The following is a 25,222-nucleotide window of genomic DNA, read 5'->3' as shown; positions in this document are numbered from 1 at the left end:
TTGCATCGCCATGGACTGAGAGGCTAACATGCAAGAAGGAAGCCCTTGCTCCAGAAGCCACACCTTAATGCTCGTCTAAAGTTTGCTGCTGATCACATGGATAAAGATAAGACCTTCTGGAGGAAAGTTCTGTGGTCAGATAAAACAAAAATTGAGCTGTTTGGCCACAATACCCAGCAATATGTTTGGAGGAGAAAAGGTGAGGCCTTTAATCCCATGAACACCAAACGTACCATCAAGCATGGTGGTGGTAGTATTATGCTCTGGGCCTGTTTTGCAGCCAATGGAACTGGTGCTTTACAGAGAGTAAATGGGACAATGAAAAAGGAGGAATACCTCCAAATACTTCAGGACAACCTAAAATCATCAGCCCGGAGGTTGGGTCTTGGGCGCGGTTGGGTTTTCCAACAGGACAATGACCCCAAACACACAACAAAAGTGGTAAAGGAATGGCTAAATCAGGCTGGAATTAAGGTTTCAGAATGGCCTTCCCAAAGTCCTGACTTAAACGTGTGTGTGTCCTTGCGTGCCATGAATGTCAATCAATTGTGGAAAGTGACGTCCTAGTGATGATTGCTAATGTTTAGGATTTTTTTATGCCTGGCAGGCAATCCACTGACACACCCTCCACTATCGACCGGTAGCTCGCGATGGCCGTAATGGGCACCCCCTCCCTCTATAACATATCCTTATTACTTCTCCACTACTCTCTCTAGGGGAAATGCATTCAAGGTCCAAACAAATGAAACGATAAACAGCCCCCTGGAAGGCGTTGTGGCCCCAGGGTGGGTTGTATGTTCTCAAACCATCAAAATTGATGTCTACGCTCCCTCAGCTGCTCTTTGCTCGCCATAATGTGTCCGTAAATACCTCAGGATGTTTTACCATCTATGAATAATTTACCCTGCTTTATTGGATTTTACCTGCAGTGATGGCAGTTTTTCTTGCGAAAAAGATGTTTCCAAAGTGGCAGATTGACGATTTAGCCTCACATATGTGGTGGTAAATATCTTTGCAGGGCATTTATTAAACCCCAAATGTTCTTACTCTTCTGTTTGTTTGTTTTCTTTTCATCAGGGAGCTTATGTTTAGCTGCAGAGCTGAGGAGATGGCGCTGCTCAGAGAGCTCTCTGATGCTCTGGTGCGTAACCTTCTGCCTGAGCATCTCTGGTGCCAAGAACTCAACCGCTGTGCCTTGAGTGAGATTGTTGCCTTAAAGGGTAAGGAAGCATTGAAGGGATTCAGCCTCTGACTCCTGCTATGATTTTTTCAAAGGCGAGTGGTTTAGTTTTGATTGTTTGTTCTCGTAGAAGGTTGGAACAAAGTCAAAGGATCCAGTAAATTTTGTCGCAAATCGGGATTATGATTTCTGAAATGTCCCCTATTAAGCAAAATTGGCATTTAAATGACCTTTTAACAGCAAAAGTTTGAGCAGAAATATGTCATATTAATTACCTATATACCATAAAACATTAACAAAATGCTATGCCACATAAATTATTTTTAAAGTAATAACTTTGAAATGAAAAACCCACAAGTAATGTAAAAACATGGTGTTTACTTTTTGATATCAATATAAAACACAAATGAAGATAAATTCAAATAAATAAGCTTCTTTCTCCAACAACACCATGTGGTTCTGTGCAACAGTTTGGCCAACAAGAATAAACAGGAGTGATACCTCACACATCTAATACGCAATCTTTGAGAGTGTTGCCTTAAAGGGTAAGGAAGCATGAACGGCTTCAGCCTCTGACTCTTGCTAGGATTTTTGCAAAGGCGAGTGGTTTCGTTTTGATTGTTTGATCTTGTAAAAGGTTGGAACATAGTCAAAGGATCGAGTAAATGTTGTCGCAAATCGGGATTATGATTTCTGAAATGTCCCCTATTAAGCAAAATTTGCATTTAAATGACCTTTTAACAGCAAAAGTTTGAGCAGAAATGTCATATTAATTACCTATATACCATAAAACATTAACAAAATGTTATGCCACATAAATTACTTTTAAAGTAATAACTTTGTGAAATGAAAAACCCACAAGTAATGTAAAAACATGGTGTTTACTTTTTGATATCAATATAACACAAATGAAGATAAATTCAAATAAATAAGCTTCTTTCTCCAACAACACCATGGGGTTTTGGCAAACAAGAATAAACAGGAGTGATACCTCTCACATCTAATACACAATCTTTGAGATTGTTGCCTAAAAGGTTAAGGAAGCATTGAAGAGCTTCAGCCTCTCACTCCTGCTAGGATTTTTGCAAAGGCGAGTGGTTTCATTTTGATTTTGTTCTTGTAGAAGGTTGGAACAAAGTCAAAGGATCCAGTAAATTTTTTCGCAAATCGGGATTATGATTTCTGAAATGTCCCCTATTAAGCAAAATTGGCATTTAAATGACCTTTTAACAGCAAAAGTTTGAGCAGAAATATGTCATATTAATTACCTATATACCATAAAACATTAACAAAATTTTATGCCACATGAATGATTTTTAAAGTAATAATTTTGTGAAATGAAAAACCTACAAGTAATGTAAAAACATGGTGTTTACTTTTTGATATCAATATAAAACACGAATGAAGATAAATTCAAATAAATAAGCTTCTTTCTCCAACAACACCATGTGGTTCTGTGCAACAGTTTGGCCAACAAGAATAAACAGTAGTGATACCCTCACACGTCTAATACACAATCTTTGAGATTGTTGCCTTAAAGGGTAAGGAAGCATTGAAGGGCTTCAGCCTCTGACTCCTGCTACAATTTTTGCACCTCTAAAGTCAGAGGCTTCAGCCTCTGACTCCTGCTAGGATTTTTGCAAAGGTGAGTGGTTTAGTTTTGATTGTTTGTTCTCGTAGAAGCTTGGAACATAGTCAAAGGATCCAGTTAATTTTGCCGCAAATCAGGATTATGATTTCTGAAATGTCCCCTTTTAAGCAAAACTGGCATTTAAATGACCTTTTAACAGCAAGAGTGTGAGCAGAAGTGTCATATTAATTAACTATATACCATAAAACATTAACAAAATTCTATGCCACATAAATTACTTTTAAAGTAATAACTTTGTGAAATGAAAAACCCACAAGTAATGTTAAAACATGGTGTTTACTTTTTGATATCAATATAAAACACAAATGAAGATAAATTCAAATCAATAAGCTTCTTTCTCCAACAACACCATGTGGTTTTGGCCAACAAGAATAAACAGGAGTGATACCTCTCACATCTAAAACACAATCTTTGAGATTGTTGCCTTAAAGGGTAAGGAAGCATTGAAGGGCTTCAGCCTCTGACTCCTGCTACAATTTTTGCACCTCTAAAGTGCAAAGGCGAGTGGTTTTGTTTTGATTGTTCTTGTAGAGGGTTGGAACATAGTCAAAGGATCCAGTTAATTTTGTTGTCCCCTATTAAGCAAAATTGGCATTTTAACAACCTTTTAACAGCAAATGGGTCATTAGAGCAGAGGTCGCCAACCATTTTTCTTCTGAGATCAACTTTTACAAAATAAAAATTGCTAAGAGATACACATTTTTGTAATGTTTTTTTCCATATTTTATTTCAACCAAAAAAAAGGAATACGATTGTTTTGCCAGAATGTTAACAACATTTTGGTATCCAAAACACATTTTTTATTTTTGAAAAAATCTACAAAAAATTCACTATACTACCCATTTTGTTAGTTCAGTTTTTTTAATATCACTATTACAGCTACTTTGACACAAAATAATATTTTGTGTTTTATTTGATATTTGAATTGTACTTAAATTATGAATAGGGATGTAACTCACTCCATCCAGCTGTACTGGATCACTCTCCGTATTGTAATAGATAATAATTTGTCCCGTAAAACTCTGGCCCGCAGGTTGATTCCCATTTCACTTTACCATCTGACAATGTAAGTGCTACTCATCTGCCGCCGGACAATGTGGGTAAATCAGGTCAATGACCATAAATTGTGATTTGAATGTATTACAGCACCGCATTCACTTATATGACCTGATCCAAACAACCTTCCCTCGTCATGCCACAAAATAAAATGCAACCAACACAAAAAGTCAACACACGTGGTCTCACATAACACAACCTGCTCACTGAACTTTGTGGATATTATAAAACCGATCCAAGCATGATAAAAAATTCTAAAGTTACACCAATTTAAATTCATTACGCTGCATGATGGGAAAAATGCAAAACTCTCTCCACACACTTATACATGTTCGATGCATTTTAGCTGCTGGATATTTCTCAATGATAACAGAACTTTAAGTAGGTTGTCACGGAAATAAACAAGGTAGGAGTTCACATCCTCTTAATATCCAATTATATTATTAATTATACTGTGTATCCATTATTTTTATATGTACATATATTAGTATAATATGCACACATATTGTTACTCTACTACCAGTCGGCTTTGGCCCACAGCCAAATTTTTTCAGCCCAATGCGGCCCCCACGTCAATAAGTTTGGACACCCCTGCTATACTGCTTAACGCTACCACACTTTAAGTTGTATTTACTTATAATTTATTAAATCTTTTAGTCGTCCTATTTTATTGCTGCTGTGATATACTATCTCTTTAGTATTATTGGTATTGTCTATTAGTGTTTTTTAACCACAGGGCCACGAGCGCCCCCGAGATGGCCGCCAAAAAATGTGTTGCTTTGTGTGGGCCACAGCAGTACTTAGTTGCAATACACCTTTTCACCACGTGTGGCAGTAATGACAATATCAAACGGAAGAAGTTCGGAGCTGTAGTCATAGAGAAGTTTCTTCAGCGCAAAAAATATGACTAAAGTGGTGAAGCTATATTTTCATTTGCACTTTGACAGTATACTATTTTAGTTCATTTTAGCACGACATAATTGTTTGTACATTTACTTTTCGTCATTTATTTATTTATTTATTTATTTTTTATTTGAATTTTTGTTGTTTTGTCCAGCTACTCAGGCCAATCATATAGTTGATGTCGATGCCCGTATTTGCTGTACAGATTTACTTTAAAAAAAGAGAAGTGTTAGATAACACTCTTGTGAGGAATCCTAGCTCCGGTATAGCTCGGTTGGTAGAGCGGCCGTGCCAGCAACTTGAGGGTTGCAGGTTCGATCCCCGCTTCCGCCATCCTAGTCACTGCCGTTGTGTCCTTGGGCAAGACACTTTACCCACCTGCTCCCAGTGCCACCCACACTGGTTTGAATGTAACTTAGATATTGGGTTTCACTATGTAAAGCGCTTTGAGTCACTTGAGAAAAAGCGCTATATAAATGTAATTCACTTCACTCACTTCACTTCACTCTTGTTGCTTTACTGGTATTTTACTTTATTAATAATAATAATAATAATAATACCTGGGATTTATATAGCACTTTTCTAAGTACCCAAAGTCGCTTTACGTGTTAAAAACCCATCATTCATACACACGTGGTGGTGGTAAGCTACTTTCGTAGCCACAGCTGCCCTGGGGTAGACTGACGGAATATTAAATGGATTTATATTATTTGGTGCAGCCGGACCGGAGGGGATAGAAAGAAAAGGAAAAAGGAAGACAGAGGGGGACAAGAGGGGGATAAGACAGAGAGATAACAATAAGCACAACAATAACAATAACAACCACAGCAACAACAACCTTTTTCAACAATATGAGAGCCCTCTCGACATGAAATAACACCCTTCAGTCACCTTTGCACTCTTTAAATCCAATATAGCAATGCTGCCGGAGGCTGAGCCCATCAGTGGCCACGATACTGAACAGCATGCTCTGTTTGCTATGGTCTCATCTAGTGGCCAGTACCACTGTGGTACTGATATTTGTACTTTATTTAACCATTTTCATGCTATATAATTCTTAATTTGAGACCAACAATTGTAGAATATGCTATAGATTAATAATTTACAAAAATCTGCAATGTGGTGAAGCGGCAATATTTGAAGCGCGATGTGAAAACGAACAATTGCATATGGTACCTAGACAAGTGCAGTGTGACTGTATATGTAGAAAGTGGGTAACTGCTCAAAATGGGCTTGAAACAAACACCGCTCATTAGCATTAAAGCTGCAGACACAAAATGGCACGTTCCCAAGAGGGCTTTCTAAAAGCACTTTTAAACACTCACCATTACGACATCAAGGCTCGATTTTGGACAAAACACTTCCAATTAGCGTTGTCCCGATACCAATATTTTGGTACCGGTACCAAAATGTATTTCGGTACTTTTCAATACTTTTTTAAATAAAGGGAACCACAAAAAATGGCATTATTGTCTTTATTTTAACAAAAAAATCTTAGGGTACATTAAACATATATTTATTTTATATGTCCTTAAATAAAATAGTGAACATACTAGACAACTTGTCTTTTAGTAGTAAGTAAACAAACAAAGACTCCTAATTAGTCTGCTGACATATGCAGTAACATATTGTGTCATTTATCTACCTATTATTTTGTCCACATTATGAATTATTAATCTACTTGTTCATTCTTGTTAATATCTGCTTATTTTCTGTTTCAATATGTTCTATCTACACTTCTGTTAAAATGTAATAATCACTAATTCTTCTGTTGTTTGATACTTTGGATGATACCACAAATTTGTATCGATCATACATTGGTCATATTCAAAGTCCTCATGTGTCCAGGGACGTATTTTCTGAGTTTATAAACATAATATTACATTTTTAAAAAAACAAAGATGTGATGCCAAAAAATATTGTTGTAATCATAGTAGTATCGAGTAGATACGCTCCTGTACTTGGTATCATTACAGTGGATGTCAGGTGTAGATCCACCAATGGCGTTTGTTTACATTGTGACGCCGGTGAGCTATTGTATCCTCCTACGGTGTGTAGTGAAGCATGTTTAGCTATTCCTCGTCCAGCAATGATAATAATACTTGTAAGAAACTTATTTTATTTGTCGCCATGGTGACGAGAATTAGTGATTTAGAAGTAGCTAAAACACTGGACTTTAGCCACTAGCTAGCTAGCCATGTCTTGAAGCACCTCTACCTGAGGGTGTTTCAGTGTTATAACTTCACCTTTATCTTTACTTTTTAAGCCAAAATGCGTCCATTCTCCCTTTTATGTCTACACACTGTGTCTCCTTGTAAGTACTCGGTGTGCGTGCGCTGCCGAACATGCGCCTCTGCTCTTGAACCAGCAATGACACGACATGACGACGGCGGAGGCTGGGGACCGGTACTTTTTAGAGGCAGTATAGTACCGAATATGATTATTATCGCGGTACTATACTAATACCGGTATACCATACAACCCTACTTCCAAAACACCATTCATTCATGTTTGTATCTGTGTGCAGAGATTTACTATTTCCTTTTAGGGGTTCGTCTTTACAAAGGCATAAAATCTTTAATCTTTTTTTGCAATTCCTTTTAGGCGACACATTTGACAATGCATGTACAATAAATTACTTTTATGGCCGTCATTGAAGAATTATCTCTCAAGTCCAGGCTCGCTCGCTACTATTTCTGTTGGCTTGCGCCCAATGAATGAAATATTGATGAAACCTTTTATTATATTTATACAGCAGATAATGGAGTTGGCAATATCACACAGCGGTTCTCTTTAACATTATCAGTTGTAATTGGCAACAAAAGTGATCGCAGGACGAGCATTTCATTGGATGCACTTTGTTTTTAAATGATTTGTGTATTTTAGCTCCATGGGGCAAATATGATGCAGTTGAAATATTTTTAAATGAATACCTTTCTGCAAATGTCCTTTTAACACACGTTTTTTTTATTGTCTCTCATTAACGAGTGTACCTAACGGAGTGTCCTGATTTGCCCCTCAGGTTTGGGTCTGTTGGTGACATGGCTGTCTGACCCTGACAACCTCAACCAGCTGGTGGTGAGCCAGCTTGACAGCGTGACACCCAAGGGTTCCATGGAGGAACTGTGCGCCTCCGACCCAGAACAAGCCTCCCTGGCCTCGCAGGAGGAGGGCGAGTGTGCTGAAGTGTGAGTAGCAATGGTGTTCTTGTATTTCTACCCTTCTTGAGACATCAACAAGGAAAAGTACCTTCCATATGAGGACCGGTGAACAAGTTAGGACATAAATCATGGTCCCAATACGGAAAAAAACCATTGCATCTAATAGAGCAGGGGTGTCAAACTAGGGCTGGGCGATATGGCCTTTTTTTAATATCTCAATATTTTTAGGCCATATCGCAATTCACGATATGTATCTCGATATTTTGCCTTAGCCTTGAATGAACACTTGATGCATATAATCACAGTAGTATGATGATTCTATGTGTCTACATTAAAATATTCTTCTTCATACTGCATTAATATATGCTCATTTTAAACTTTCATGCAGAGAGGGAAATCACAACTAAGTCAATTTAGCAAAAGTGTATTTATTAAACAGTTATTAAGCAGTGGCACAAACATTCATGTCATTTCCAAAACAGAAAGTGCAAGATTGTCAGAGACCTTTTAAAACAAGCTATTGGTGCACTTTTGTGCATGATGTCACTAAGATGACATATCAAAACAACACTAAATTAAAGTGCACTTTTTGTACAGAATGCCACTACAATAGTTTAAAACAAATAAAGTGCACTTTTGTGCATGATGTCACACAATATATGTCAATAAGTGTCAAATAAAAATGAGCTGCATAATAGGAAATCAAATAGTGTATGTCCTTCGCTATGTGGTAGGTTCCTGCGGATGTTATCTCCTTCTGTTGTTGACTATTTGTTTCATACGGTGTTGATCTGGAAAGGGTTGCTTGGGCATTTTGTGGGTGTGGCACCGAACGGAGATGTTGACATGCGGAGTTTCAAGCACTCTTCATTCTCTAGCGCAGGGGTGGGCAATTAATTTTTACCGGGGGCCGCATGAGCAACCCGAGCACTGCTGGAGGGCCACACCGACAATATTTCAATTAAATTTTGCTCAAATTATTTTTGATGTACCGTAAGATAGATAATAATAATATTTTCATTTAACCTAACTTATCTTTATACAAAAGCAGATGGCTTTTGATGGTTTTATTTTTAACACTTTCTTACACAACACTTCCTGATGTATATTACAATACAAAAATTTCAATTTCTGTCACTTCATCCTGCATCCTCTTTGTTGTGAACGTAGCACGCCTGTAAGGTGATTGGCGAAGAAGGAAGAAGCGTTGCTGTTGCGGAAATGAGGAGTGAGGATTGGTTTTCCTTTTGGAAAGAAAGATATAAGTTGAGCTGTGTTAGTATAGCATGCTCAATAAAAGTTTAAAAAGTGCATCAGACTTGGTGTGCACTTCTTCTGGACGCTACAATTGATGTCACAAGTGGGATGAAATGCCTCCCAGTTCGCCTTGCCATCAAACCTGGGAGTCTTCATTGAGGGTGGAATTCCCCCGTGTCAAGCAGCGTGGCTGCACCTGTAAACGCTCTCTCTCTCTGTCTCTCTCTCTCTTTGCGACGAGCTCCTCACGTGGCACGTACCTCCCGATGACGTAGCACACAAACAGTGCAGTATGCGCAAAGTTTTACTTCTGACACCAATTGTAGCGTCCAGAAGAAGTGCACACCAAGTCTGACGCTCTTTTTAAACTTTTATTGAGCAAGCTATACTAACACAGCTCAACATATCTCGTTCCTTCCACACGCACGTCTCCTCACTTCTCATTTACGCAACTCAAGAAGACAACATCTACTTCAGCAGGTCGTTACACTATATTCTTTAAACACAGCAACGTGTGTACCACAAATAAGCACACGGCTTTACCTTTACTTGGCAGTCCATGTCTTTTTTAAAACACGCCATTCGTCATCAACTTTTCTCTTTTTAGCGTCTCGGGGATAACCGGGCATCACTTGTCGCTGTGCGCCTTCCCTCACAGGACATACGCACATATAACACTTTTCAAAATAAAAGCAGCACAGTTGTATTGCACGCACGACAAATATGTTTTTTTTAAAATTTATTTTGTATTTGTGATTGCCGCTGCGCGCACGAGCATACGTCCGCACGGAAGTAATACAAATAACGCTTTTCAAAACAAAAGCAGCACCGTTGTATTGCACACTCGAAATAGATACTTTTTAAAATTTATTTTGTAATTTATAATTGGCCTCACGCGGGCCGGACAGGGACGTACAAAGGGCCGGATGCGGCCCGCGGGCCGCAGAATGCCCAGGTCTGCTCTAGCGGGTGACACACATTAGCAGTGGTGCTACTTTTTGTAGCAACACTTTTGACGCATACTTGACAACTATTACTAGGGGTGTAACGGTACACAAAAATTTCGGTTTGGTACGTACCTCGGTTTAGAGGTCACGGTTCGGTTCATTTTCGGTACAGTAAGAAAACAACAAAATATAAATGTTTTGGTTATTTATTTACCAAATTTGCAAAATCTTCCACCAAAAATATTTTTCTTAGTGGAATATTTGATGTGAAGTAATCTGAACCTTGGATAGGTCAATAATTCATAATAACATTGATTTTGATTCAATATTATGTTTTGAGCAATGACAGTTTGAAAGAAAAAAAAAACAGCTTTGTTTTATTAGTCAACATTGCAACTTTTTCTAAATTACATTTAACCTTTAAGCTTTTTTATTTCACTTTTGTTATGTTTTTGTTTATTTTAATAGTATTTTTAGAATGTGCCGTGGGCCTTTAAAACATTAGCTGTGGGCCGCAAATGGCCTCCGGGGCACACTTTTGACACCCCTGCTATAGATAATAAAAAAATAAATGTGATAAATCTATGGATAAAGAGCAGAGCCTGGCAACGCATGCGCATTTATCATAACTCTCTCGCTCTCTCTGTCTCTGCCCCCTCCCTTACCAATGCTGCTGCGCACCTTCACAATTAGTTTTGTTTTTAACCCCTTCTTAACCCTGAACGTACATTGAAAATACACGCAACCCTAACTCAAAATGCCGGACATTTGAGGCATTTAAGAAACTCCGCCCTGACAGCTCCGCAAAAGAGGACATGTCCGGTGAAAAGAGGACGTATGGTCAGTCTATCGTAGCCCGGTTGTTGCTAGCATGCTGTGTGTTGTGCCTCGGTGTGCATTGTTTACACAACGTGTGTTACGCTACTTAATATGTCCATGTGGAAACTCGTTTAGTACACCTCCGAACCAAACCGAAACCCCCGTACCGAAACAGTTCAATACAAATACACGTACCGTTACACCCCTACATATTACTGTTCAACATCTTCCCGCTTCAAGCCAAACCACCGCCAGACGATGGACCCCTTGCTGTTTTTCTTGGGAATTAATTCTTCCTTCTTTTGTTACCAGATTTGCACCTTCTTTCTCTCGTATTACCACTCGCACCACAGCTAACGTTACTGATGCCGCTACCTCTCTTCTCCGCGACGGTGTATACTTATGCAAGACGGTGCGCTTGTTTTATGTCTCTGTGAGAAGGAGAGACAAGAGAGTGAGAAGAGCCTGTAGTGTAATGCCCGCAGCTAAAAGCAACTGCGTGAGAACGTATACTCCAATATCACCATATAGTCATTTTCTATATCGCACAGAGACAAACCCGCGATATATCGATATATCGCCCAGCCCTATGTCAAACTAATTTTAGCTCAAGGGCCGCATGGAGGAAAGTCTATTCCCATGCCGGCCGGACTGGTAAAATCATAGCATGATAACTTAAAAATAAAGACAACTTCAGATTCTTTTCTTTGTCTCACTTTGGCCAAAAATAGAAGAAGTACATTCTGAAAATGTACATACTACAAATAATCCTCTTGGCAAAACACTTGACGTAAGTTGAAAACTGAGGAAAAAATTGGTGCCGTTTCAAAAACACCATGAAGAACACAACCAACTTAGACTTTGTCTGTGTTTTTACAAAGCCACTCAACTTTAAGCACTTCCTGTTAAAAGTACCAATGATTGTCACACACACACTAGGTGTGGTGAAATTTTTCCTCTGCATTTGACCCATCCCCTTGTTCCCCCCCTGGGAGGTGAGCAATGAGCAGCAGCGGTGGCCGCGCCCGGGAATCATTTTTGGTGATTTAACCCCCAATTCCAACCCTTGATGCTGAGTGCCAAGCAGGGAGGTAATGGGTCCCATTTTTATAGTCTTTGGTATGACTCGGCCGGGGTTTGAACTCACAACCTACCGATCTCAGGGCGGACACTCTAACCACTAGGCCGCTGAGTAGGACATGCATTTAGCATTCTAACGTTGGCAGTTTTTAAAAAATGTTTGGAAAAGCATCCGATTGTTTCCACAAACCGCCGCATTGGTGAAATCCGCATACTGCCACAACACATTCATTTATCATCATTCAAATATTACAATTATATTTAAACATGGTGTCAGTTATCAAAACGACACCACAGCTTTGTGATGTGGCTTTAGTGAACAGAGCCTGCCGGGACTTAAGGCCTCGTTTTAATTCTTCCACCTTCTGTCCATATTCTTGTCTTTGGGTTTCTTAGACGTTTCATAGTGCCTTCTTAGATGATATTCTTTCATTACAGCCACACTTTCTCCACACAGGTTTGCCTTTTACCTCCGTGAACATGTACTCTGCCTCCCACCTGGCTTGAAACCCCCTGTTCTCACCGCCCACCTTCCGTTTAGCCATTATTGGGGAGGTGGGTTGCTGAAAGTTGACATCTGCCCTGAATGTTGATGAATAATGAAGCCGAGGCCCACTTGCGGCGCTGCAGTGAGTTCGCGGGCTACCATTGCATTGTGGGGGATGGAGTATTGGTGCGTGCTAAACAGCAGCAGGCGGCTGTGGCCTGCGGGCCGGTTTTAATACTAATCAAATATCCTCCCGGGGGCCATCGATCAGGCCCGCGGGCCTTGACTTTGACACATAGGTAATAGAGAATGTCTCATTTGCACCCCTGGTGGTGAAATCTAGCAAAATTAGGGTGGTCCTAAAAAGGAGGGATTTTTCAAATTGACTGTGTCGCTTTTAAAAGTGCTCCCCCTCTGGTCAACATATGAAATAAGTCGGTGTAAAAAATGTAAGTGCTCCCCCTCTGGCCAACATATGTAATAACAAGTGTGTGTAAGAAATTGAAATGCGCCCCCTTTGGCCAAAATGTATTTAAAAAATATATATATGTATATAGAGACATACTGTAGTAACTTAAAGTAAATAATGAAGATTAAAAAACAATTACAAACAAAAAATGAACTAAAAGCTTAACTTTTTTATATTTGCATAGTATGTATATATTATTAATGTTGTAAATAGAAATCTTTATGTATATACAAAAGGTGGTCCTAAAGGGGTGGTCTCAAGAAGGTAACAAATACGTGTGTGTGTGTGTGTGTGTGTGTGTGTGTGTGTGTGTGTGTGTGTGTGTGTGTGTGTGTGTGTGTGTGTGTGTGTGTGTGTGTGTGTGTGTGTGTGTGTGTGTGTGTGTGTGTGTGTGTGTGTGTGTGTGTGTGTGTGTGTGTGTGTGTGTGTGTGTGTGTGTGTGTGTATTTCTACCCTTCTTGAGACATGAAGAAGGAAAAGTATCTTCCATATGAGGAGGTGTGAACAAGTGATGACATAAATCATGGTTCCAATAACATTGCATCTACATCTAATAGACAATGTCTCATTTGCACCCCTGCTGGTGACATCTATCAAAATGAGGGTGGTCCCAAAAAGGAGGGATTTTTCAAGTTGACTGTCTCTTTTAAAAGTGCTCCCTCTCTGGCCAACATATGAAATAACAAGTGGGTGTAAAAAATTGAAGTGCTCCCCTTCTGGCCAACATATGTAATAAGTGTGTGTAAGAAATTGAAATGCGCCCCTTTGGCCAAAATTAATTTAAAAAATAAATAAATAAATATGTATACAGAGACATACTGTAATAACTAGAGATGTCCGATAATGGCTTTTTTGCCATTATTGGACCGATACCGATATATACAGTCATGGAATTAACACATTATTATGCCTAATTCTGTTGTGATGCCCCGCTGGATGCATTAAACAATGTAACAAGGTTTTCCAAAATAAATCAACTCAAGTTATGGAAAAAAAGTGCCAACATGGCACTGCCATATTTATTATTGAAGTCACAAAGTGCATTATTTTTTTTAACATGCCTCAAAACAGCAGCTTGGAATTTGGGACATGCTCTCCCCGAGATAATCCTGATACCCGCTACAACTATGGGAAATACTATACTTTGACTTTCACAAAGTGCATAATTTTTTTAAAGATGCCTCAAAACAACAGCTACAAAAACAATGAAGGCACACAGCTTCAGTCCAGAGTTTACTAGAGTAATAAAGTAAACAATAACATAGTCCTCCTTTAGTGCAAGACTGTGTGGTATACTACTTTTTTTCGGTGTATGCTTTTCATCCATCTTCCGCTTGTATTCATCGTGTATCTCCTTCTGATTCTCGAAGAGGTGGGAGATCAAATTGCTCGTATTAAAGGAAGACGTCTTGGTTCCTCCTTGCATAACCAACTTTTTGCAGTCATTGCAAATTGCCAGTTTTTTATCCGTCAGAGACACTTAAAAATGATCCCAAACCATAAACATGGTGTCGTTAGTCACCGAGCTCGCTGGCTTGTTAGCCACGGCTACAGCACCGGCAACAACACACTCTTGTTGTTGTTATGCTACGCTCGCGGCGGTTTGATGAGGTCATCAAAAGTCGCCAGTAAACCTCTCATGCTGCAGTCGTGCTGCAACTCCTGTGTTGTGTGTGGGAGAGGGGAGAGGGGAGGGGCTGCTGACTGGGAGACGCAACTGCTCTGTACTTCTCCCTACGTCCGTGTACCGCTCCGTACAGCGGCGTTTTAAAAAGTCATTAATATTACTTTTTGAAACCGATCCAGATAATTTCCGACATTACATTTTAAAGCATCTATCGGCCGATAATATCGGCAGGCCGAAATTATCGGACATCTCTAGTAATAACTTAAAGTAGATAATAAAGATTAAAAAACAATTACAAACAAAAAATGTACTAAAAGCTAAACTTTTTTTATATTTGCATAGTATGTATAAATTATTAATGTTGTAAATACAAATCTTTATATATCTAGAAAAGGTGGTCCTAAAGAGGTAGGCATTTTTCGGTGGTCTCAAGAAGGTAACAAATACGTGTGTGTGTGTGTGTGTGTGTGTGTGTGTGTGTGTGTGTGTGTGTGTGTGTGTGTGTGTGTGTGTTCTTGTATATCTACCCTTCTTGAGACATCAACAAGGAAAAGTACCTTCCATATGTGGAGGTGTGAACGAGTTAGGACATAAATCATGGTCCCAATACGGAAAACCGTTGCGTCTAATAGACAATGTCTCATTTGCACCCCTGGTGGTGAAATCCATCAAAATGAGGGTGGTCCCAAAAAGGAGGGATTTTTCAATTGGACTGTGTGTCTCTTTCACCTCTGGTCAACATATGAAATAACAAGTGTGTGTAAGAAATTTAAAATTAATTAATTAAAATAAATAAGACATACTGTAATAACTTGAAGTAAATAATGAAGATTAAAAACGAATTACAAACAAAAAATAATAAAAATTAGCTAAAAGCGTACCTTTTTTATGTTTGCATAGTATTTATATATTGTTAAAGGCCTACTGAAATGATTTTTTTTAATTTAAACGGGGATAGCAAATCCGTTGTATGTGTCATACTTGATCATTGCCATATTTTTGCTGAAATTATTTAGTAGAGAACATCGACGATAAAGTTCGCAACTTTTGGTCGCTGATAAAAAAGCCTTGCCTGTACCGGAAGTAGCGTGACGTCGCAGGTTGAAAGGCTCCTCACATTTCCCCATTGTTTACACCAGCAGCGAGAGCGATTCGGACAGAGAAAGCGACGATTACCCCATTAATTTGAGCCAGGATGAAAGATTTGTGGATGAGGTACGTGAGAGTGAAAGATTAGAGTGCAGTGCAGGACGGATCTTTTTTCGCTCTGACCGTAACTTAGGTACAAGGGCTCATTGGATTCCACACTGTCTCCTTTTTCTATTGTGGATCACGGATTTGTATTTTAAACCACCTCGGATACTATATCCTCTTGAAAATGAGAGTCTAGAACGCGAAATGGACATTCACAGTGACTTTTATCTCCACGACAATACATCGGCGAAGCACTTTAGCTACGGAGCTAACGTGATAGCATCGTGCTTAAATGCAGATAGAAACAAAATAAATAAGCCCCTGACTGGAAGGATAGACAGAAGATCAACAATACTACCAAACTGTGGACCTGTAAACTACACGGTTAATGCTGTACCGCCTGGTGAAGCCTAGCAATGCTGTTGCTAACGACGCCATTGAAGCTAACTTAGCTACGGGACCTCGACAGAGCTATGCTAAAAACATTAGCTCTCCACCTACGCCAGCTCTCATCTGCTCATCAACACCCGTGCTCACCTGCGTTCCAGCGATCGACGACGCGACGAAGGACTTCACCCGATCATCGATGCGGTCGGCGGCCCGGAGACGGAGGAAGTCAAAGTGAGGACAGTGGCGCAGCGGCGAGCGTTGTAGCTTTCGACGACACCCCGGCCGCCATCAGAGTCGGCAAGAAACATATATTTCCCCAAAGTTACGTACGTGACATGCACATAGCGACGTGCACGTACGGGCAAGCGATCAAATGTTTGGAAGCCAAAGCTGTACTCACGGTAGCGCGTCTGCTATCCAACTCAAAGTCCTCCTGGTTGTGTTGCTGTAGCCAGCTGCTAATACACCGATCCCACCTACAGCTTTCTTCTTTGCAGTCTCCATTGTTAATTGAACAAATTGCAAAAGATTGACCAACACAGATGTCCAGAATACTGTGGAATTTTGCGATGAAAACAGAGCTGTTTGTATTGGGATACAATGGTGTCCGAATACTTCCGCTTCAACCCTTGACGTCACACGCATACGTCATCATACATAGACGTTTTCAGCCGGAAGTTTCCCGGGAAATTTAAAATTGCACTTTATAAGTTAATCTGGCATGTGTTGCAATGTTAAGATTTCATCATTGATATATAAACTATCAGACTGCGTGGTCGGTAGTAGTGGCTTTCAGTAGGCCTTTAATGTTGTAAATACAAATCTTTATACATCTGGAAATGGTGGTCCTAAAGAGGGAGGCATTTTTCTCAGGTCTCAAGAAGGTAACAAATACAAGAATGTGTGTGTGTGTCGTGTATCCTCCAGACTCCGTTGGTTGACCTTGTTTGTTGTATCTTGGTTTCCAGGAACTTGGAGGGAGTGGTTTCCTCCGGGAGCAGGATTAAGGGAAAGAGCAAAGGTGCGGTTACTATTTTTTTCATTTTAGCTTTGATTGATAGCATTTGTAACATCAGTCCAGCAACTGTCTCCATCACGTCCATCATCACCTCCTTTCACCTCTTGTGGGATCTGTCCACATAATGACCGTTAGGAATGCATACCAAATTCGGCACTACCAGGTACAGATTCGCCTAAAATCAAACGACGGTAGTTAGCTTGGCCGAGGAAACAAGCAGTTAAGCACTCAGGGAAGCCAGACTGTCTCTAGGTAATGTTATATTTTTCCATGCCAACAAAGCGGGAAGGCGGCGCTCAAAAGGACCGTAAATCCACTAGCTCGATGCTAATGTACATTGGATGTGCCATAGACATGCTAACTATAGCCTTAGCGGTTTTACATGGTGATTTCAACACCCCCAAATTTGGTAATAATCTAAAACTAAGAAGCATGTTGCAATCGAACAGCTAGCGTGTCATAAATACGATGCTTACAGTTCAAACACTCTGTAGGATTCAACAAAAGACTGGCACATTCAACTTAATTGCAAAGACTACTTCCTGGCTGAGGCAACACACCGTAGTCCAGAGCATGGCCACCTCGGTTTCAAAGTTGGTAGCAAACATGGTGCCCTGTGGTCACGGGGGCGGCTTTTGACCAATCAGAGCGAGTATGGCCAGAGGAACTCCGAAATGATTGGTCAAAAGCCCCTCACCTGACCACACGGCGCCATGTTTGCTACCAACTTTGAAACCGAGTTGGCCATACTCTCTCAATATAAGTTAAAGTACCAATGATTGTCACACACACACTAGGTGTGGCGCAATTATTCTCTGCATTTGACCCATCACCCTTGATCACCCCCTGGGAGTTGAGGGGAGCCGTGAGCAGCAGCGGTGGCCGCGCCCGGGAATACTTTTTTTGGTGATTTAACCCCCAATTCTAACCCTTGATGCTGAGTGCCAAGCTGAGGGTAATGGGTCCCATTTTTATAGTCTTTGGTATGACTTGGCCGGGGTTTGAACTCACGACCTACCCATCTCAGGGCAGACACTCTAACCACTAGGAATGTCTGGCCGCGATCTCCATAGCGCTGGCAAGGAGAGCGCAAACAGCTCCTCGCGTGTGTAAACAAAGGGCTGGCTGCTCAACTGATCCAAGCCAAACACAAAACAGCCCAAAAAGAAAAGTAACGAAAACTACGATATAATACAATACATGCAAATGAGACATAGATGGGTAAGAAAACAAGATAACCGGACAGCACAACTCAGTGTTAAATGTTGAATTAAAATGTTTAATTTTTTTCCCCAACAACTGAAATTTGATAACACAGTTGGACATACACAAAAGTAACGAAAATTGGTATCGTAGTATTGTTGAGTACCGGTATAAGAGCACCGGGAATTGGTACTGTAACAGTCTGAAAAAGATGCCAACCAGCAGGTGGCGCCAAACAACTTCTCCCCAAGCCAATCAGAGCTTTTCTTTCTGTCACTAATTGGTGACCTGGAGAAATATGGGGGGGCGGGGGGGTGTTCTCAAAGGTAATTAGTAAATTAACAGTTGAAGTGTTATGAATATTAATTTTAGGATAATGATGATGAAACAAACAGGCATCAAACATGTCGAGCAGCTAAACATTTTTTTATTGGTGTATAATATTTATCAGTGACACTCAAACTGGTACGTGTACCACTAGTGGTTTGCCGGCTCCTTCCAGTGGCACGCCAAAGAATCACCCGATAAAAGTACAGTGTTTTATTTTCCTAAATTCAAACTGTGTGTAATGTTGGCCAGATATAATACATATAAATAAATATAAATATTACATATACTTGTTACATAAAACATCTGCCTTGTTTTTAATGACTACTTAGGCCTACTACGCTACTGTATTATAATGTTGGTCACTATGGCGGTACTTGGAGAGCCAAGTGTTTTCTAAGGTGGTGACTATAAAAATGGGACCCATAACCTCCCTGCTTGGCACTCAGCAACACGGGTTGGAGTTGGGGGTTAAATCACCAAAATGATTCCCGGGCGCGGCGCCGCTGCTGCCCACTGCTCCCCAAGGGGATGGGTCAAACGCAGAGGACAAATTTCACCACATCTAGTGTGTGTGTGACAATCATTGGTACTTTAATCTGTAATCTTTAATTGGTGAGAAAAAATTTGTGAACCACTGATATATATGTTCACTTATATTTAATTTTCATGTGTGGGTGTATTTTTTGGTCACTACAACAAACAATGGACGATTACAGAGGCAGAAAATGTTCACTTACCTGCAGTACATGTTCTCCTATTGTTGGGAATATGCATTCAGGCGAGTTGAGCAGCGCCTTATTATCTCCAGCAGGTGGTGCTGTGGTTAAAAAAAACAGCACTCCAGGTCCTTGTTTGTGTTTTTATATTTCTAAGCACTTGGATTCAGTCACATTAATTGGGAATAATGGGACATGTTGCATTAAGTTGGATACAAACATCTTTAGGACCCAATTTGTTTGGAAGTAATACCTCAAAAGAAAATGTTTAAGTAAAAAAAGGAATTTTGGAAGTTGTTTGATCAATTGGTCGGGTGTGTGTGTGTGTGATTGAGGGGAAAAAATCTCTGATTTGCTAGTAGGGGTGTGAATCTTTGGGCACCTTACGATTCGTTCCATTACCGATTCTTGGGATGACTGTTTGATTCAGAATCCATCCATTTTCTACCGCTTGTCCCTTTTTGGGGTCGTGGGGGGTGCTGGAGCCTATCTCAGCTGCATTCGGGCGGAAGGCGGAGTACACCCTGGACAAGTCGCCACCTCATCACAGGGCCAACACAGATAGACAGACAACATTCACACACTAGGGACAATTTAGTGTTGCCAATCAACCTATCCCCATGTGCATGTCTTTGGAGGTGGGAGGGGCCTATCCCCAGGTGCACGTCTTTGGAGGTGGGAGGGGCCTATCCCCAGGTGCATGTCTTTGGAGGTGGGAGGAAGCCGGAGTACCCGAAGGGAACCCGCGCAGTCACGGGGAGAACATGCACACTCCACACAGAAAGATCCCGAGCCCGGGATTGAACTCAGGACCTTAGTATTGTGAGGCACATGCACTAACCCCTGTGCCACCGATTCAGAATCGTTTTTTAATCAACACGTTTCTCGAATCAGATCAATTCTCGCAATGTGTTTGGTATATTGATTACGGTTTAATGGAACTTTTTCACAGCAGGTTGCAGGTTAGAAAAGCTCCTTCTGCTTGCGTGGAGATGCCCAAAAAAGGTCTTAAAAAATTATTACTTAAAAAAAAATAATAATTATAATAATAATAATTTTAATTTATTTATTTTTTAATAATGAATTGATTTCGAATTAGGATGAATAAGAATCGCCGATGTGAATATATATATTTTTTGTGCACCCCTATTTGCTTGGAGAGAAGTTTGTCGCCAGCTGTTGATTTGCATGCTTCATCTCTAAACCCTGTTGATTACAGTATAGTAATTACAGTATAGTAATTACATATAATTTTCTATTTGAATCAACACTGTCATTTCCTTGTGTGTGTCGGACTGACTTGCTTCCTGCCGCCTCTCCTTGTCCTTGCTCAGCTGTGTGGTGCAGCAGTGCTCTCTGCCACAAGTAGAAATACACAACAGCCACCATGAATTCTGCCTAGCAACACACGCAAAATAACTTTTTTCTACACTGCTCATATTTCATTTCATGAATATTTTCTATCTGAGCAGTTTGCCGTTGCAGATAAAGTAATCCAAGATATAGAAATAGAAAAAAAGAGTTCAGTATTTTGTCTGCATATAGTCCACAGGTGATATATGTTCTTCTGAATAATTTAGCACTTCCTGTGTTTGCCTTGTGCTGACTTGCATTTCTTTATCAGGGGTAGCTGAACAATGGTGGAGAGACAAGGTCTTTCCTTCATTTTTCTATTGCTGCTTTTTGTAAGAACTTACTTTAGTTTTGCTGAAGTACAGGAGGATTCATTGCTAGTAGTCACTTGTGGGGTTCACTTTGAAGTGACCTCGAGACTTCTGGTTTTTGTTGTGCATTCTATGAAAAGCACAAAAGAATTGTGAAGATTAAGAACCTCAAACTTTACTCTCAAGAAATATGTTACACACACCTCTCTCTAAATCAGGGGTGCCCATTACGTCGATCGCGAGCTACCGGTCGATCGCGGAGGGTGTGTCAGTCGATCGCCAGCCAGGTATTAAAAAAATAGTCCTAAAAATGAGCGATCATAAATCTTCACTATGACGTCACTTTCGTCACTTGATTGACATTCACGGCACCCGAGGGTCTTCTGAGATGACGCTGGCTGCTGCCAGCTCATAATTAAGAAAAAATGACCGACAGGAAGGCGAGAAACACTTTTTATTTCAACAGACTCTGGCGCCGTACAGGTCGTCAAAACTCCAAAGACCGACTGCACAGTTGCACAATAAAAGCGCTGCTTCATCCTGCCTGCGCTACCAAAATAAGAGTCTCAGAAAGCTGGCGTGCACAAGCTAGCAAGCTACAGAGTTTGCCGCCAATGTATTTCTTGTAAAGTGTATACAAAGGAGTACGGAAGCTGGACAAATAAGATGGCAAAAACCAACCACTTTCATGTGGTATTGGACAGAAAGGAGGACTTTTTTTCTCCTCCATTTGAAAATGCGGACGTTATCAGCACCACTGACTGATTCCTATCAATGCAAGTCATCAGAATCAGGTAATACACCAACTTATATTCTTGTCTTCATTCAAGAAAGGAATCTATATGTGTTAAACATGCTTGTATTATCTTTAAACACCTGTAACTTGTAAACAATATTAACTATATGTGTTAAAGATTAAAGATTAAAGTACCAATGGTTGTCAACATGCTTGTATTATCTTTAAACACCTTTAACTTGTTAACAATATTAACTATATGTGTTAAACATGCTTGTATTATCTTTAAACACCTTTAACTTGTAAACAATATTAACTATATGTGTTAAAGATTAAAGTACCAATGATTGTCAACATGCTTGTATTATCTTTAAACACCTTTAACTTGTTAACAATATTAACTATATGTGTTAAACATGCTTGTATTATCATTAAACACCTTTAACTTGTTAACAATATTAACAATGTGTTAAACATGCTTGTATAATCTTTAAACACCTTTAACTTGTTAACAATATTAACTACACTACCGTTCAAAAGTTTGGGGTCACCCAAACAATTTTGTAGAATAGCCTTCATTTCTAAGAACAAGAATAGACTGTCGAGTTTCAGATGAAAGTTCTCTTTTTCTGGCCATTTTGAGCGTTTAATTGACCCCACAAATGTGATGCTCCAGAAACTCAATCTGCTCAAAGGAAGGTCCGTTTTGTAGCTTCTGTAACGAGCTAAACTGTTTTCAGATGTGTGAACATGATTGCACAAGGGTTTTCTAATCCTCAATTAGCCTTCTGAGCCAATGAGCAAACACATTGTACCATTAGAACACTGGAGTGATAGTTGCTGGAAATGGGCCTCTATACACCTATGTAGATATTGCACCAAAAACCAGACATTTGCTGCTAGAATAGTCATTTACCACATTAGCAATGTATAGAGTGTATTTCTTTAAAGTTAAGACGAGTTTAAAGTTATCTTCATTGAAAATAAGGACATTTCAATGTGACCCCAAACTTTTGAACGGTAGTGTATGTATTAAACATGCTTGTATTATCATTAAACACCTTTAACTTGTTAACATTAACTATATGTGTTAAACATGTTTGTATTATCTTTAAACACCTTTAACTTGTTAACAATATTAACTATATGTGTTAAACTTGCTTGCATTATCATTAAACACCTTTAACTTGTTAACAAAAACATATGTTTCATAAATAAGTAAATATAAATTATATATATGAATGAGGTAGATCCCCACGACTTGATCAATTGAAAAGTAGCTTGCCTGCAGAAAAAGTGTGGGCACCCCTGCTCTAAATGATCTATACACTTTGTAGATGACTTAAATGCTGGTGGCTAGAAAAAAGTGTACCTGCGCATTATATAACGGGCAAGTCCTGACATGGTGGGACCTGATTATTCCCAGTGTTTCCTCCATGGCTGGAATGTATCTGTTGTGGGCCGATAAATGACGTCATCGGCAAATTTGCATCGTTGGCCTTGACACAAAACTGCGTGTTTGCACGGGTGAAACTGAGTTTTTTGGTTCGCATCATCAGAAATGTGCCCCCCTTTTTTTAAAAATCTTACCTTCTACTAGGGCAGGGCGACAAAGCTGAACATTGTATCACGATATAATTCTATATCGGTCTATCGATGATAATTACTGTATTTCCCGGATTATAAGGCGCACCACCGATGAATGGTCTATTTTCGATATGTTTTCATATAAAAGGCGCACCGGATTATAAGGCGCATTAAAGGAGTCATATTGTATATTTTTTTCTACATGTAAAAGACTTCGTAGTGGTCTACATAACATGTAATGGTGTTTCTTTGCTCAAAATATCGCATAGATGATGTTTTACACATCATCTTCAAGCCGCTTTCTGACAGTCTCTTCAGGATGCGCCGTTTTGTGGGCGGTCTTATTTACATGGCTCACCTTCCCCGTCATCTTTGTTGTAGCGGTGTAGCGTGCAAGGACGGGAGTGGAAGAAGTGTCAAAAGATGGAGCTAACTGTTTTTATGACATTCAGACTTTACTTCAATCAATAACGGAGCAGCATCTCCTCATCCGGAAACAACAACAACGCCCGAAATGTGTCCCGTGAAAAACTGTCCGACCGGAACTCTCTAATAACTAAAGTTCCTTTGATGAATAATGTAAACTCACTACACCGGTATGTTTTAGTGCTTTCATGGCGAGTTTACTGACAGATATAACTAATAACTTTACACTACTTTATATTAGAAATGACAACAGCAGAGGATGAATGTCCCATAACAAGAAGATAGAGAAAAAGAAGAAGCTTATCGACTACGTTGTCAGCACGGACTACAGTGGCGGATGCGCGCCATTTTTCCGGATTTATGCAGATCCCAAATACACTTTGGAAGGTACCAGAAAGTAAGAAAAGTTGCTTTTGCATAATATTGCGAAACAAAACGCCAGATAATGTCTTACCTTATACACACACCATAATAACACTCCTATGTTGAAGAACAGTACAATCCATCAAGCGGTGTGGCTTCATAGCTTACCGAAGTCCTACTAAAACATTTTGATACATTTTTGAGCGCCGTGTGTAATGTTCTATATTTTCAATGGAACATATAAAATGTTGGTGGTGTTTACTTGAATCATATTGCCATCATAGTGCAGTCTACGCTATCTCTTATGTGTGACTGCCATCTGCTGGTCACACTTATCATTTCACCATGTACCAAATAAAATAGCTTCGAGGTGGGTAAGCTCAACCAAACTTATTCTTTACATCAGGCGCACCAGGTTATAAGGCGCACTGTCGAGTTTTGAGAGGGGGAAAAAGGATTTTAAGTGCGCTTTATAGTCCGGAAAATACGGTAATTGATAAATGGATGAATGTATGGGAAACACTAATTGATAAATGGCTGAATTTATGGGAAACACTAATTGATAAATGGATGAATGTACGGGAAGCACTAATTGATAAATGAATTAATGTACGGAAAACACTACTTGAAAAATGGATGAATGTACGGGAAACATTAATTGATAAATGGATGGATGTACGGGAAACACTATTTGATAAATGGATGGATGTACGGGAAACACTAATTGATAAATGGATGAATGTACGGGAAACACTAATTGATGAATGGATGGATGTATGGGAAACATTAATTGATAAATGGATGAATGTTTGGGAAACACTAATTGATAAATGGATGGATGTACAGGAAACACTAATTGATAAATGGATGAATGTACGGGAAACACTAATTTATAAATGAATGAATGTACGGGAAACACTAATGGACAAATGGATGAATGTACGGGAAACACTAATTG

General features: G+C 39.7%; 1 protein-coding gene across 3 annotated transcripts in view; it reads left to right on the top strand.

Moving 5' to 3' along the window:
• si:rp71-46j2.7 (uncharacterized) overlaps positions 1-25,222 on the top strand; it is a 122,470-nt gene that overhangs the window by 24,608 nt on the left and 72,640 nt on the right. For all 3 annotated transcript variants that reach the window (XM_062044271.1, XM_062044272.1, XM_062044273.1), the window contains exons 4-6: positions 1,078-1,220; positions 7,813-7,978; positions 17,190-17,242. In XM_062044271.1, the coding sequence (XP_061900255.1) occupies positions 1,078-1,220; positions 7,813-7,978; positions 17,190-17,242 (362 nt within the window). The remainder of the gene's footprint in view (positions 1-1,077; positions 1,221-7,812; positions 7,979-17,189; positions 17,243-25,222) is intronic.

The sequence above is a fragment of the Entelurus aequoreus genome, linkage group LG04 (assembly GCF_033978785.1).
Source record: "Entelurus aequoreus isolate RoL-2023_Sb linkage group LG04, RoL_Eaeq_v1.1, whole genome shotgun sequence".
In the NCBI taxonomy this organism is placed as follows: domain Eukaryota; kingdom Metazoa; phylum Chordata; class Actinopteri; order Syngnathiformes; family Syngnathidae; genus Entelurus; species Entelurus aequoreus.
This window is presented reverse-complemented; position numbering and strand designations above follow the sequence as displayed.